Consider the following 17371-nt stretch of genomic DNA (forward strand, 5'->3'; position numbering starts at 1 on the left):
AGATAATGAAAAGTATAAAAGAAAACAAATACTATTACTTAATTGAAAATTTATTAAGAATACATTAGTAATTAAAAACTAAATTTATTTACATGTTGAAAACAATATGTACGTTATTTTTCAGTTTAGTATATTTAAAAAAAATGTTGCAAACGGCTTGTTTTGGTAGGTTAAATAAAAAATAAAATTATTTTTAAAGATATTATGAATAGATTTGTAATAAATTTGATCAAATACCTTAATTCTTGAAAAACAACTAAAATCAAATTCAAGTTAGCAATATACATAGCATCCAATTAAAGATGCTTAAAACTCAATATACTTGATTTACAGTTCAATTTATTAAATAAAGAATGATATAATATTTTAAAAATCAGTTTGAATAGACCGAATCGATGAAGAGAGCGATTCAATAATGATTGGTTTTATATCAATTTAAAATGATTTGATGAATTTACAACCCAAAAAAAAAGACTTATAGAAGGAACTAAGGAAGGACATTTCATTTTTTTGCCGGCCGTTACAAATAACACATTCGTATTCTTTCATAAAATGTCACAAAAAACATATGTTAAACCAACCTCATTTGCAAAATCCAGATGATCAAGGAAACAAAGCATACACCTACCAATTGAATATAGTTATAATTGATTGTGTTTGTGTTTATATATGTTTATTACATTACTGTCATTTTTAATTTGTCATATGGCAGTGTCATTTTTATGATTGATTGTTTTTTTCCACAACATTCAAATTTATATTGCATTTTACAAAATCGCAATGTTCATAACAATGTAACTATTAATTTTAACTAATCAATAGTATTTTTCTTTTTTATCTATAGTTTCCACATGTTATAACCTCGTTGGTGGGTAATATGTTCAACATTGATCTCTATTCATCATTGACTAGATGATATATACCATTTACACAGAAACAGGTGTCCTTTCCAGCATTTCTTTCCCCGTGATGCCATCTTTTAAAGATTTAAAGTAAACATCATAGTCCTTCTCAGGTGGTGGGTTTTCAGGGTCCACTGTGTATTGCTCGCTAAAAGGTATCACACACTTCACCTGCAACCCAATTTTAGAAAAATATGTCAGATATATACAGCACATCAGAATCACATCTAATAACATCATCTACAAACTATGATACATTTTCGTATGCATCTAATCTAACCTAGAAATGTAGGAATCAGATAAGGAATGAAATGAAAAAATGTTGTTTGTTTTTCAATGGGATGCACTGATATTGAAAGAATGTGATTCCTTCCATTTTGTTACTGGGCTACGTTTAAAAATGGAATATAGTCTATTTTTATCTATGTAATGTTTACAGAAATGTTTTTTTAAAAGTTCCATAATTTTAATTAAATTACCATTTTGTTCTCAAAAAGTAACTAGAAAATATCCTTTTTATAAAAAAAAACTTTTTGGGTTTTGATGAGCTTTTATTATGTTTATTTTTTACTTTTGAGAATAGAGAGCTCATTAGGTGTAATTAAGTAACTTAGAGTTAAGTTAAAACTATGCACTGAAAAATTCATATGAAAATTAATTTCATTCCTAAAGGCCAAACCAAATATGATCATGGAATTTAATGATTAATTCCATTACTTAGTGCACTAAATTCTTTCGGCATACAATTCCATCCAATGAAACATAGTAGAACTACTCAATACGACGTAGTTTTTAGTACTTAAAACCACCACCCTCTTGAATTTCTTCCAATAAACCATTCAGTCAGTCCTACATCGTTTGTGATGATTGTATAGTTCCAGAAAAACCACCAAAATAAGAGCATGTTTAGAATCCATAAAATATCTATGGGTATTTTATGAATGGGGGATAATAGGGGTACTATGTGAAATGGTTTATAAAACTCTAGGTGAAAACAATTACATCGTAAAAATAAAGCAAACGTCTAGTCGATATTGGATTTCACAAATGTGAAGGAAAAAAAAAATATCAGTATTAAAAGTGATAAGAATATAACCTCAAAGGTCTTGTCACATGCATATGGGCTTTCAAGAGCAGCAACACAAATTCTAGCAACCTCTTCTCTCGATATCTTCCCCTGCATAACCAGCACATACTAGGACTGTTTGTTTTTTACTTAATGAGCTTAATGGGTTAAGCCCTTAAACTTTTTTTTACTTGATCAAAAAAAAAAAAAAAAAAAAGGGCTCGATGTATACTACTGACAAACCAAATCTTTTACCTATTTCCCCTTTCTTGTTTTCCTTGCAACTCCTTTCAGGTTAAAATTGATGAATATTGATAAAATCTTTTTGTTGGGGAATGTAAGGGTAAAATGGTCATTTAGTCTCATTGAGCAGTTTACTCGGTCCAAAACAGAAATGGGCTTTCCATGTATACAACACTTGATCCATACAAACATCATTAGCCATTGAGTCGAATAAGTGAGAAAGTACATACTGTGATATTGTCTCCTTGATCAAATATGAGGTCAGCTCCTGCAGGTTCCTCAGTTAGTGCACAAGGCCTGACTATTGTATACGGAATCCCACTTTCCCTTATCAAATCCTCACCCTGTCATCAAATCAACCAAACCATGCATCTTAATCTTAATGTTAATGTTAATGTTAATGTTAAAGTAGTAAGTAGAGTACAGACCTTTAATTTGAATGTTAGAATGGATCCAAGTTCTTTGTTCAATCTGACAGCTGGTGGTTGTTTACTTAGATCAAGTCCAGGTCTTTCAGGCCGTGTAACCCCTGCAGATCCCACATGCACCAATCTGTCCAATCATAACATCAAAATTAAGTAATTAACCCAAAAAAAAAAAAAAAAAAAAAAAAAAAAACCCAACCCACAAACAAGGCTTCACTTGTTACATGGGACAAGTTTTCTAGGGCATTTACATCTTTTTCACACACAATAGATAAAGCACGAACCCCTGTCCACCCTAGTTTTACTTTTACCTTTTTGGGTGAGACAAAAAACTTTCAATGACAAAATGAAGAAGAAGAAGAAGAAAAACTTAAAATGAATTCCCTTCCTTTATTACAGATCATATACTATATACATGTATTTATAAAACTCTAATGCTAACATGAGCTGTACCAAACCTTCTAACTAACTGTTATACTATTAATTTTACTAACTACCAGTAGCATAAACATAACACTAATACATACGTTGTCTAGTGCTATTTTCGAGCATGAAATTCATGTATTTTGCACACAAGAGAGAATGGGCCCCAGCCTCAGCTTTTATTGTGGGACAAAATTTTGCAAATTTCAATTTTGTCCCATAGTACAAGGTCACCATGTTCTGTCATGTGTCCAAATAACAAATGGGGCCTAAGTAACAGTTGAAAGAAAATATGTATATTTAAACCTTGGAGTGATGGGATCTGCTATATATGCACGTATGCTTGATACTGGAAGCTCAAAGGGACCTTCTACAAAAGTCGGATTCAGTTTCCCATCGTATTCAAATTTGCTGAACATTAGCTGCACACGTTTTAATTGTTAGCGGATTCCTTAAAAGAAAAAAAAAAAAGAAAACAATCAAGGACAAAAATTTAGGGAAGCATGCCTGTAATGATATGATTTGACTTGGATCAAAGGCTTGGGCATCTACCACTGTTTTTGCTCGAAACACCGGTTTTAAAGAAGAAAATGCCAACTGTATCTACATTACAGATTTTTAGTTTATATTTAAGATTAACTGCCAAAAGGAACATATAATTTGACATACAATGATTTTAGTTGTCCAATTGGACTCAATTTGACCAATAGAATGCCTATTGTCATTACTTTTAGGAAGGTTGTTCAGTTGACCAAAATTTCTAATAGGAAATGAAAAGAAAAAAAAAAACCACTAATGGAATATTTGTGTTTTGGTAACCATCCCATTACATAATAATGGAAGGGGAAAATACAAACACTATTTAAAGTAGTGACTAAAACATTACACTTTTTTCGACCTTTCCGGTTTGGAAAAGGGCAACATACAACATACGTTCACCATTTTATCAATTCAGCCAGTAAACTATTGTTTTTTAAGGTTATTACAAGAATAGGTCAATGGAAAAAGCCCGTTGTGATATCAAAACAAAACCTGGGTAAGAAGGTAGAATGTATTTTTCCAAGTGGTCAAAGAAAGTAGTATAATGATTTAATGAGTGGAAAGAATAGTTAAGTGGCTAAAATCTAAATGGATAAAATGGTGAAAGGTTTTGTGTATTTTTCATAAAAAAAAAACAAAGTGTATGAGTATGAGTTGACTTACAGATTGCCATTGGTCTTTAACAGTGTCAAAACCTATCGTATAACCGACCGTATCCCAATCACGACTAGTGCGAACAATAAGCTTATAACGACGCCCATCACCTTTAACCCTCAACTCCAAACCATCATATCCACACAGATTTTCCGCCACGTCAAAGTTCTACAAACACTCAAATCTTAGATGTTTCTTTTTCAATTAATGGACATACACAAACAAGATTTAATCTGGCCATACGTGTTTCTTTCTTTTTGACAGGAAAGAATGGCATAATAGATAAAGTTATCAAGTCCTAGCTTTTTTTTTTTACAAATTTGCCGTAGTTTATTTTTTCTTATCTTTTCATTCGTCGTTTTCTCAGTTATTTATCTAGATACTCACTTTACCCAAATGGCCAAACAATTGAGGGAGACAAAAAGTGAAACAATGGCTTACCTTGGTCCTGATACTAGTAAAACCCCCATTGTTTGCCGTGGAAACAATACCTACGAGACAAGATACACACCACATAATTAGATGAAAGAAGAGTGATTGCATAAAGTGTTGTCTAGATAAATGATGTTCCAAAATATTTGAGAAAATGCCGGAAAAGAGAAGGAAAAAAAAATCAATGAAAAAGGTGTAAAAAGGTTAGGACTTAATGCGGTTTAGATCTTTTGTGGACATGGTACCTACCAAGGGTGTGCATTAAACCGCAAAAACCGCATAAACCGCCCACACCGCACCAATCCGCACCGCATAATGCAGTTTAGATCTTTTGTGTTTCGATAAACCGCACTATATGGTGCAGTTTGCGGTTTTTAGTTTCATAACTACGGTTCAAACTGCACCGCACCACATATATATATATATATATATATATATATATATATATATATTAAATTAGCTTTTACAAAGAAATTATATTATAAATTCACCTCATGAAAGTATATGTTAGTTGTAAGATAGTGTGATAGGATATGTTGAATAAGATGTATAAAGATTTGGCAGTATTAAGCAATGACCATAGATATATGTTAAAAAAAAAATTATAATATAGTATTTTTTTTTAATAAAATATAAAATTTTAATTTAGATCAAATGATTGAAAATAGTTTCAAAGTTTAACAACTAATCAAACTACACAAACCCCACCGAAACCGCAAAACCGCTCGCAACAAACCGCACCACAAACCGCGGTTTACACCTTTCACGGTACGGTCTGTGGTTTCCAAAAATCTCAAACCGCATATGTTGTGCGATTTGCGGTTTTGACTGTAAACCGCACCAAACCGCACCATGAACACCCCTAGTACCTACTACTCCCCAACAGTAAAGTCAACCAACCGCTCTCCCGAAATCTTTTAGTTCAATGTCATTAAATGACCCAAGCACTAATGGTTGGTACATGGATACGGAGGCCACGGCTCATCTTCACTCAGAAGTAGTAGGTATTCTCAAAACTTTTAGTGATCGCGTTTCTTGTTCTTTTGTTTTAGTCTGTGATGAATCTAAAATTATTGTAAGTAATATGGGTGATATCGATCTTTCTTTTTCTAATCCCTATCGCCCGCTTTCTCTTAAAAGATAATTTGTGTAGCATTGAATTTGATCCGTTTGGTTTTTCTATGAAGGATCTTCAGACCAAACAAATCCCTTTTCGATATGACAGCTCTGGTAATCTATATCCTATTACAACCCCAACAACTCAAGCAATGCTCTCTCTCAGTCCAACTCTTTGGCATCAACGTCTTGGTCATCCCGGTCGCCCCATTTTACAACATTTAGTTTCTCGTAATTTACTTCCATGTAAAAACTCTAAAAGTTTAAAGTTATGTCATGTGTGTCAACTTGGAAAACACACGAGGTTACCTTTCTATTTGTCTGCTTCTATTTCTAGTGCTTCTTTTGAATTAATTCATTCTAATGTTTGGACATATTCGCTTACAAGTACTAGTGGAATAAAAATACTATGTTATTTTTCTTAACAATTCCTCTCATTTTGTTTGGGTGTATCCATTACGACATAAATTTGATGTCTTTGCCAAATTTGTCCATTTTCGACAACAGTCAAAACTCATTTCAAAACTGAATTTCAATATTTTCAATGTGATAATGGGGGAGAAAACAACAATAATCAATTTCATCAACTATGCAACGAAAATGGCATCCGCATTCGTTTCTCATGCCCATACACATCCCAACAAAATGAGAAATCCAAACACATGTTAAGAACCTTAAACAATATGACTTGTACATTACTTTTTCATGCCCACTTACCTCCAACTTTTTGGGTCGAAGCACTTCACATGGCGACTCATTTTTTAAATAGTCTTCCCTCCTCCACTTTTCATGATGATACCCCTTTTCATAAACTTTTCAATAAAAATCCATCTTATGAATTTCTTGACAACATTGATGACTTTAATTTCACATTTTCACCTCATCCATCTTTCGTCAAACTCTCATTGTCTCTCAAGTCCCTCACTCTCCTTCCACAACGTCTTCGGAGACGTCATCTCCTTCGTCAAGTGAAGCATCGTTTGACCTATCTTCTTCCGACAACAATACCCGTCTTTTCACCATCGATCCCGATCCCACTGTCTCGGGCTCATCGGTCTCCTCTCCTCCTGACTCTCACCATCATGTTCCTATTACCTCACTCATCCCATGGTTACTCGGTCTCGTCTTGGAACTGTTAAACCCATTCAAAAACTCAATCTTCATGTTGACTCATCCTCTCCAATTCCTCGTAATTACTTACAAGCATTTAAAGATCCAAAGTGGTCTAATGTCATGAAGGATGAATATAACACGCTTATCACTAATCAGACGTGGGTGCTTGTTCCACATCCTACTGGTGCAAACATAATGACTGCATTTGGTTATTCAAAAAGAAGCAACATGCAGATGGTTCTTTGGTGCAATATAAAGCACGTTTTGTTGCTAACGGTCGTAGTCAACAACCTGGTATTAGCTGTGATCAGACTTTTTGTCCTATGATTAAACCCACAACTATTCACACTGTTCTTGCTCTCGTTGTTTCCTACAGTTGGCCGGGTTCGTCAGCTTAATGTGAAGAATGCTTTTCTTCACGGTGATCTTCTTGAGATTGTCTACATGCACCAGCCTCTTGGGTTTCGGGACCCACAGTTTCCTGATCATGCTTGTTTGTTGCAGCGATCTTTTTACGGACTCAATCACGCTCCTCGGGCATGGTTTCATCGGTTTGCTCAATATATTTGCGAGCTCGGCTTCTTGACTAGACGATGCGACTCGTCTTTATTCATCTATCGGCAGGGCTCTCATATAGCTTATTTATTACTTTATGTTGATGATATTGTACTGACTGCATCTTGCCCAGATCTCTTACAGCAAATTATTACAATCCTCGGCACCAAGTTTTCAATGGCAGATCTGGAAGACCTAAACTTCTTTCTTGGCATTTCTGTTACTAGAGATGTTTCTGGCATGTTTTTGTCTCAACGAAAATATGTCCTTGAGATCCTTGATCGTGCTCACATGCTTCAATGCAAACCTGCTCGCACTCCAGCCGAGACATCTGCAAAGTTGGATCCTTCTAGTACACTTGTTTCTAATCCGACTCTTTATCAAAGTCTTGTTGGGGCTCTTTAGTATCTCACATTCACTCGTCCAGACATAGCTTATGTCATTCATTAAGTTTGTCTTTACATGTATGATCCACTGGAACCTCATTTCACTGTCCTCAAACGCATTTTGCGATACACACAGGGCACCATTGACCATAGTCTTCAACTTTACTCTTCCCCTGCATGTGGTTTTATTATTCAGATGTTGACTGGGCCGGCTGTCCCTCTACTGACGCTCCACTTCAGGGTATTGTGTGTTTTTGGGACAAAATTGATCTCTTGGTCATCTAAAAGACAGGGAACGATTCCTAGATCTAGTGTTGAGGCCGAGTACCGGGGGAAGGGGGGAGGGGCTAATGCTATTGCTAGAGACATGTTGGATTCGAAATTTACTTTGTGAACTTTTTGAACCGCCTATCGTACGACTATTATGTATTGTGATAATGTTAGTGTGGTATATATGTTCGAATCCTGTTCAGTATCAACGAACCAAATATATCGAGATTGACATTCATTTTGTTCGTGACAAAGTGGCATCGGGACAGATTCGCGTTCTTCATGTTCCGTCGTCTTCTCAATACGTTGATATCTTTACCAAGGGTCTACCAACTTCGTTGTTCATTGATTTCTATTCCGGCTTAAACATCCGAGAGCCTCCCGTTCAAACTGTGGGGAGGTGTTGGTGTGTATATTGTATTATGTTTATATGGTTCAGCCCATTTGTATTTTGTATTGATATCAATGAGATGATTTGGTTATGGGAAAATACTCTATTATCAGGTCGGACAAAAATTGCAATTTTTTCTCATTCCCGGTATGTGTTCAATGCAATCTGTCCTATCCTACAAAGCAAACTGACAATTGTTTGTAGCGGACGATGACCATAGAAGATAATTAGTTGACGAAAATATAAAGAATCTAAACTCAACATGTTTTAGTTCTACTTCACAAGAACAAAATATTATTTTTCAACGAACCTTTAAAAAGACCTGTTGAACCACCGGTTTCACTACCGTTTGGGACTATTAGGAAGGAACTTTCACTAACTCCTCCCATCACAACATCATCTAGTGCACCCCAAGGCAAGACTCTCGATGAACCATCTACAAAACAAAACAAAAAAAAAACATCGCCCTCAAGTGCCTATATAAAGAAACAAACTATCAATCATTTTGATATGTATGATCAAACACGTTATTTTGGCGCAAGATCCAAAAGTACTGCATGTTTCCTTTTTTTTCCCTATCAAGTATTTTCTGGAATCTGGATACAAGATTTTTAATTGCAACAAGTTCCAATAAGTAATAATCCTTCATGAGTTGGTGTGGTGTTTGCCCTTTTATATACTTTGACTATAAATGAAACACTTGTATCTCCAACTATTTTTGGGAGATAATATGAACTTCAAATGTATTTCTAAAAATGGAACACCTATTGTATAAACTATAACTTCATGCAAAAGCATACCTTCAAATCCAAAGACTAGTTTCCCACTTCTAAGTCCAACATTGTCCTTTAATGCCTTAATTAGATTTTGCATTCCAATGTACTCCACCATTTCAGGGGAATCACCCTTTATCTGCTTGCATCAATTAGTTCAACATGAACATGAGATCAAATGAATTTGCAAACCAACCTTCCCAAATCCCCATTTGTTATTTACTGCGTTTGACGTTGTCAATGGACAAATCTTGCATCTTTGCAAAAGACATAAATGCCCTTCCCCTTGTCATCATTATCATCAAAAAGAGCCCTAGAAAGCCTGTCTAAGTTCATTTCAGTCATGTCCTCTCCAGTCCCATGTGACAAACACAACCTTTAAACAACAGTGTATAGACTGGACAAAAGGGATGGGACAGGACCGAAAAAGCTTCGAATGAGGAGGGCATTCACGTCTTTTGAACAAACAAGAGATAATTCACGCCAAACACAGTTGTTATATCATGTCCTGTCATGCATAACAAACTTGCTTAAAGAAAAGGCAAATTTTTTTTCCAAGCAATAAGTTGTTTACCTCTGGTTCAAAGAATTTGATCCCCTGCAAAGTAACATATGGTTTTGGTTACTTTATATTATGATCAAGATCAACCCAAATACAAGATAAAATTAAGAAAATGTTGCTAGTTACTTGACTGTATTTGGCCCGATCAGGAGTATCTCCTTCTTTTGGACCAACGATGACTGAAACCGCATTAATCACTTTCTTAACTCCTTTGAAGTAATCAGGAAGTAGAGTGCTTGCTTTTGTTATATCTCCAACAACCTAGAAAATTTTAACAAAATAAAACAAGGCTAAATGCCACACATGGCAATGTATTTTTGTTTATTTGTTTATTATAGCATCTTGCTTTCATTTCTTTCTATTTCAACATCCTACTTTCAATTTTTTTCATTCTACACAGTTATAGCCTTGTACTTTTATTTTATTTATTTTTTCTTATTCGAACATTGTACTTTGAAAATCTACTCATATCATTATAGCAGTAAAACTTGCTTTATCTTTGGATGATATTTTCAAAGCACAGTGGTGTAATAATAGGAGGAAATGGTTTGGATGACATAATCAAATCACAATGTTGTAATAGGAGGCAATGGAAGGATTATATATATATATATATATATATATATATATATATATATATATATATATATATATAATAAACCCGAGAAAATATTAATGAAGTTCAAAATCTTGTGAAACAACTAACCAAATCGATATCCGGGCCTAGCATTTTTTCTGCTTTCTCTTTATTTCTGACCTGAAAAAAGCAAATAGGTTCATGACCACAACAAAAAAAAGATCTAATATTATATAAAATAAAGAGCAAATAGCAGGGAACAGCAACGCACTTTACTCGGCAATGGACTTCATTTTTTACCATATATTCTTTACTGATAATACCAACATATAATCAGAAACTTGTAGGTTGCATGTTACATACATATTGCTGTTATTTAGTAACTTGCAACTTTGTTACCATTATGTGTAAAGAAAAGCAAGCGCATTGCTATATCATGGGGGCATTGGGCACACAATAAAGTACATGTTGATATAATGGGTGTAACTGTAAGTACGTTGCTATTATGTGTAAACATAAAGTAAATCGTCTGCATCAGTAAAAAGAGTAAAGTACGTTGCTATTTCTGAAATTTATGGAAAATAAATCACAAAACAATGTACCAGTACTCTAACGGGCAAGCCTTTCTTGCGCAAGACATCAACTACTCTTCTCCCAACACCACCAGTAGCACCCGCCACTAAAATTATTCCAGACACATCCATTGACTTTTCAGCTTCGCTGGCTGATGGACTCGAGAAACTCGCAATTACACTTTCGAAGATCTGTCAACCGAACAAAATAACTAGAAGGAAAATTTGCAATATAACCCTTTTTTATGAATGTAATATTCAATCACTAATATATATATATATATATATATATATATATATATATATATATATATATATTTTTAAATTTCACCATTTTAATTAAATTATAATTCATTTTCTAAAAATAACTAGAAAAGAAAAATAGTTCTAAGCTTTTTTTGGCTTTTAATGAGATTTTATTATGTATAACTTTTTATTTCTATAAATAACAAATTGAGTAAATTACTGAAATCATCCCTACGGTTTGCTCAAAATTTCACGTTTGGTCCCTAACTTTTCTTTTGCACTCGGATCGTCCTTGTGGTTTGATTTTGTTGCGTTTTTCGTCCCTTACATACATAAAATTAGGGACCAAACGTAACCATAGGGACGAAAAACGCAACGAAATCAAACCATAGGGACGATTTTAGTAATTTACTCTAACAAATTCATTAATTATATTTAAATTAATATATATATATATATATATATATATATATATATATATATATATATATATATATATATATATATACACATATATAAGTGCTTAAACCGTAAAAGTGACAAAGTATGGTGGTTTTTTATGTACTTTGCCCTAAAAACCAAACATGACCATGAAAAAAGCGGCAAGGAACGAATTGAACCTTAATAGGTGATGGAGGTCCATTAAAGAAGTACAATGTCTTCACAAATCTGCCAAAGTCCCAACCTTGATTTCGAGATTCTGCGTATATGGTCTTCTTGTAGGTTCTCGAATAATATATATTATGTTGATGAGAGATGGGGTTAATTCTGTCATTTACTTTAAGAAATGGATTAGAAAGTCTTGGTGATGACAACCTACTCCTAGAAAGTCCTGTAGATGAAAAGCTCTGCAAATCACCATTTTCAACATTTGTTATAGCCCTCACAAATGTTTCACACTCAAACTTAATCTAAGCTGAATCAATAAAGCAAAAACAATTTCAAAACTAGAAAAATCATCCCTCTCATCATAAATGAGAAAACCCCAGAAACGTTAAGGTATCAAACCATTGAAAATAATAACAAACAAAGTTCAATTTGAGTTGGTGAATCTTTGTAAAAATTTCAACCCATTTACCAATTCGGATATGTACAATTCAAATTCCCAGACAACCGGAGCTGGTATAGTTCAAATTATCAACTGATTTTGCTGCAATTCGAATTTTTAATAATGACAGTTCATATGTAAATGGCCATCGAGCATAGTTCATCGTCTTCTTTGCTAGGGCTGAAGCCATAAGTCACATAGAGGTAAAAATAATATAGGAAAATAAAAAATAATCCACAACGCGTACACAAAAACACAGTTAAATATACAAGGGATGGAAGTGAATGAGCTTCAAAGTAGAAATATGGGATATTACCTCACAATCAAGGAACTTGAAGGACGAGAATGATTGGTTTGCTGTGGGAGTATAACAGCACTCCATTTTTCTCTAATTGTATGAAGATCAGAAGCTAAAATTTGAGCTATCTTAAATCGTTTAGGTAAAGTTATTTGTATGATCCAAGTCTAGAAGGACTAAACACAGACCACACATTACCCGGCAAGTTAAGGAAATATCTATTGTGGTATCTATTAAAAGAATGTTAGAAAAAAATAGGAATTACTACGCCATATAAATCAATATTATTGTTTAATAGAAAACTATTAGATAAAAACGTAAAAGATCCTACGGTTTAGCAAAAACTATGGATACGGTCTAGAAAAGTTTTCAATTTGTATACAAATTACAAAAACGAATAATTATCCTGGTTTTAATCTCTAAAAAACTTGAAGTGATCATTTTCCTCTTATTATATATTTTTTGTATTTTTCATATTTCTTTAAGAATTTTATTAATTAAAAAATAAAAGAAAAGGATGTTCATTCACTCATTTCCTTCGTGCTCACAAGAAAACTAGATATCATTTGTTTTTTCTTCTATCATTTCTCTTTCACCTTCATTTACTCTCTCCGGCAAAAATAAGTTATTGACGTCATCCTTACCCCAATCGCCGACCCATTTTTGGGAATCTTCTTCTTCCTTTGTTGGTAAAACACACACGTTGAAAACCCACTTTGTCGTTTCACGTCCCTGATCCACATCCTAGATTGCAATTTAACAATTATGCAGTTGTCTTCCTGGATGTTCATTCTCTGAATCCAAGGTGAAATCTTCACTTTCAGTTGAGGATTATGGTGCATAGGAAGGAGGAAGAAGATGTAGATCGACAATGACGATGGAGGAAGGAATAGGGATTAAGCCTTTAGCCTAGCCTCTTATATGAATTTGGGGCTAAAGTTCCAAACTTATAACCTTTATATGCAAAGAAAATTGTTTTGAGGGTAATTTGTCACTATGGGAAACTTAAGGGTCTAAAAGTGTAAAATCGAATTAAGCCCATAATGTTGGACGGATTAAGCCTTTAGAGTAGCCTCTTATACATCATTCACTACCACCCTATATGTAACATCCCAAAAATACTAGTAAAAATTTTCATTTTCAAACCACCAAATCCATACAATCATTTGTTCAAAAACCAATCATAGTAAAATGTATCTCTTAAATATCATAGTAAAATAGTAATAATCAATGTGGAAAATGCCTTCAGGGGTTGTTGTGAGATCAAGCCGAGCCCTTTCCTTTAGAATTGGAAATACCTGAAAACATTTAAAACATAAATCGTAAGCACAAAGCTTAGTGAGTTCCCCAAAAAACCATATACCATACATACATTCTGCATGTGTTACCTTCATGGTCTTTCCCTGAAATGTTACCCCCCCTGGTATTACATCCAAGTGTCATGCTCCCATGCTCTTTCCCTAAAATGTCATTGGCCACCCCCATGTTCTTACATCCAAGTGGCATGGGTTACCCCCATGGTCTTTCCTTGAATTGTCATGGGCTACCCCCAAGGTATTATATCCAAGTGTCATGGGCTACCCCCATGACCTTTCATGCAAGTATCATAAAGACTACTAGCATCATACATGTATAATGAGAGGAATCACCCCGCAGGCGTAGTCAACAGCTAACTATTACACCCCCAAACCGAAACGGCGGAAACGTTCGGGGTGGAGGACGTCATACGTAGTATCACAACAATTGAATAATATTAATCAAAGCAATAACAACCATTGAATTAATAGTATAGTGCTTACATTTCATTTGAATGATACATAATAGACACCAAAAGTAAATAACAAGTAAAGACTCGAAGCTACTATGCTCCATCTTCTTGAACCCGGTGCGTGTACCTATCTACTAGTGTCCTGAGAATACAAGTAGGTTTTGAAAGAGTATCAGCATAAAGCTGGTGAGTTCATAAGCATTTTGATTTGGAAAATAACTGCTCTTTGTTCTTTCGAAAGGCACGTTTTTTTTTATCCAGAAAACCTTACATATTCTGATATAGTAAAGGTTGAGTAAAATTTGATTTATGCTAGTTCGTCTTGCGAGCACTTAGTGTATACAAATCATATACAATCCAAATCGAACAAACAGTCGACTGTGTGGTTCTGCCCCAAGCCCACAACCAAACAAGGAACAGAAAAGGAGGCGGAGACCACACATTCCACTAGTTGTCAGATTCTTATGTACATAATCCTGAAGTATCCACTAGGTACTTACAACGTTATCCCGTATTGATCTGATGCTATTGATTCTCAAGAAAATCCCTTATTTTCTCATGAAAGGTATGATTAACCAATTTCTTCTATAACTCCTTAATTTATACTAGTTATGTATGAGCCATCATCGGACAGACAGTTAATTGTGTGGATCTGCCCTAAACCCACAACCAAACAAGGAACAAGGAACAAGGAATGAGGCGGAAACCTCACATTCCACAGTCAATCGGATATTCTTCATACGTTACCTGGATGCATAAACTAAGGAATCATGGAATTAATAATGAAGGTTCGTTAGTTACATGTAAAAGCAAATACGTTTATGAAAAACCAATTTATCCCGGGAAAATCCTATATTTTCCTACAAGTTGATGGTTGGTTATCCATTCTAAACTAAGGTGTACATGTATCTACCATACCTATATCGATAAGCGTAGTTTTCCTTTTTAAACAAAAACCTTGGTTACTTGAAGTTTACTAGCCTTATTACATAATTAAACCTAATAATTACGTGGTGAACTAAATCCTGAAGGTATTACTAATACCCTCTAGTAATCAAATAGGTTATTACTTTGAGGTTAGTTCACTTGATTCATTATTACAAAAGTAAATCTTTGTTATCTAGGTTGCGAGTTTTATAACCATACATTAACTTGATATGGCACGTAACGGGGCCAGTATCCTTTATGACTTTGTCACCCCAGGCATGGCTACCTAATTGTAGCTAGCAGTTCAGGTGCGGGATAGTTAGTCCCATATAGATCTATACACAACAGTCACGCTCTTCTTACAAGAGATTATGCTCATAAGAACTAGTCCTACACTCGGATTTTGGGGGAGTGTTACCAAGGACGTGTCTCCAACATTTAGAGTAACAAATTTACAAATAATAATACTGAAAATCCTGTTTATGATTTGCATGAATCCCTTATAAAATAATATATTTTACCACATGATTCACAAGTTAGTTACCCTGTTTTGAAAACTGTTTTTACAAATTGATTTCGTAATCGTTTGGTAAAAACTATTTTCCATGTTAGAAGCATTATGAAAATATAATTATCCTAAACAAAATAATATATTTTGAGCACAAATTTCCTTGTACTTTTACTTGTATCCCCCCCTGAAAACATTAAAAAAACAGAATAATGTAGGAGTATGAACTCACCGTTTTGACGTAGGATTTGAATGTAAGATCGGTATGGATGTTGAGTGTCAACTGAAGCTTCGAACACAATTGGACCCTATTTAACATGTAATGAATCAAATTAGGGTATTTTACGACTAGACATGATAGGAAACCACCCTAAGGAATCGGGAACACTTGAACTAAGTGTTAAAACCTTGTGTGATTGAGTGAAGGAGGTGTATGCCCACCCTAAGGGTGTGTATGACCATGGGTGTACGGTCCATGAGTGTACGGCCGTACACTCATGATCGGGAGTGTTTTTGAGGTGTTTCCAAGGTTCTACAAGCATCCAAAGAGTGTTCTAGGTCCCATACTTAGTGGTTTTGCAAGTTTAAGGCCAAATATGAACATCAAAGTGGGTGTGCGGTCATGAGGATGTGTGTGCGACCATACAGAGGGGTTTGCGGCCGTACACTCTTCATTTATGCCCAAAATGTCAATTTTGAGGTGCTTCAAGGCTAATACCAAGTCCAACTAGCAGATGGAGGCCAAACTCTCACTTTGGAGATCCTTTAAGGTGTGTACGGCCACCTTATGAAGGTGTGCGCCCGTACACCTTTAAAGGATGAAGAACATGATGAAACTTGATGAATTAAGGCTTAAATCAAGAAGTATTACAAATATAACAAGCTAGATGATGGAATACTTACGTTTTTGAAGCCTTTGGAGGGTCCTTATATGAAGATTCTAGAGAGAGAAAGTAGTGTGCAGCTAAAAGGGGAAAATGAATAAAGGGGTCTCCTCCTATATATAGAGGTGGGTGTACTGTTGAGGGGTGGGTTTGCGGCCACACACCCATGTGTATGGCCGTACACACCTCCCAAGAGGGTGTAAGGCCTTATTTTGCTACTATGCAACTTGATAGCTCATCCCTAATCTCACACTTGGTTGTACTCAAGCTTAGAACACTTAAACGAACCCTTAAACTGCGTTAAAAGGCGACAAAGTCGAGTTTAACCTTGATAAAAGTTTCGGGTTGTCACACTAACAGCTCTCACAACCAATGAACGGGTGTTATACACCTCCTAATAAACCACACAAGGTAAACCTATAGCCCACCTTCTAAAACTAGCCAACTGACCAAAAGTCAACCAAGTCAAAAGTCAACGGTCAAAGTCAACTCTAGATGGTCGTCATATCGTGGCCATCCTTAGCTACATTGTGGCTGCTTCTCGAAAAAACGGTCGAGCAAACCCCAATCGCAACATCGTGGTGAGCAGGCTGCCACGTCATGGAAACTAGGCTCTCACAGCCTAATGGATTAAGATCTCAATCCATTAAGCCACTCCGTTCCAACTTTCCAAAAAGCTTCCTAAGGTCTAA

At 34.9% G+C, this 17371-nt stretch overlaps 1 protein-coding gene across 2 annotated transcripts; it reads right to left on the reverse strand.

Moving 5' to 3' along the window:
* Positions 1-781: 781 nt before the first annotated feature.
* LOC145044627 (NAD(P)-binding Rossmann-fold superfamily protein) lies at positions 782-12787 on the reverse strand. Of its 2 annotated transcripts, none has more exons than XM_078993213.1 (16): positions 12611-12787; positions 11867-12094; positions 11031-11192; positions 10558-10608; positions 9978-10112; positions 9864-9887; positions 9317-9428; positions 8827-8952; positions 4695-4744; positions 4263-4421; positions 3567-3656; positions 3366-3481; positions 2640-2763; positions 2442-2555; positions 1999-2079; positions 782-1073 (listed from the first exon to the last, which is right to left on the reverse strand). In XM_078993213.1, the coding sequence occupies exons 1-16, from the start codon at positions 12674-12676 to the stop codon at positions 927-929; spliced, it is 1785 nt and encodes a 594-aa protein (XP_078849339.1). In that variant the 5' UTR covers positions 12677-12787; the 3' UTR covers positions 782-926. The 2 variants fall into 2 exon arrangements, with proteins under 2 accessions (XP_078849339.1, XP_078849338.1); XM_078993212.1 differs by having other exon boundaries at positions 3567-3662; positions 12611-12785.
* Between the last annotated feature and the right edge of the window lie 4584 nt (positions 12788-17371).

Source organism: Lactuca saligna, chromosome 1 (assembly GCF_052625555.1).
Source record: "Lactuca saligna cultivar CGN05327 chromosome 1, ASM5262555v1, whole genome shotgun sequence".
Classification (NCBI taxonomy): Eukaryota; Viridiplantae; Streptophyta; class Magnoliopsida; order Asterales; family Asteraceae; genus Lactuca; species Lactuca saligna.

Coding starts and splice junctions, on each gene's coding strand:
- LOC145044627 (XM_078993212.1), bottom strand. CDS start 12,676: ATGGAGTGCTGTTATACTCCCACAGCAAACCAATCATTCTCGTCCTTC. Junction 11,193..11,866: donor GACCTCCATCACCTATTAAG/GTTCAATTCGTT, acceptor TTCGGTTGACAG/ATCTTCGAAAGTGTAATTGC. Junction 1,074..1,998: donor CATGTGACAAGACCTTTGAG/GTTATATTCTTA, acceptor ATTGGGTTGCAG/GTGAAGTGTGTGATACCTTT.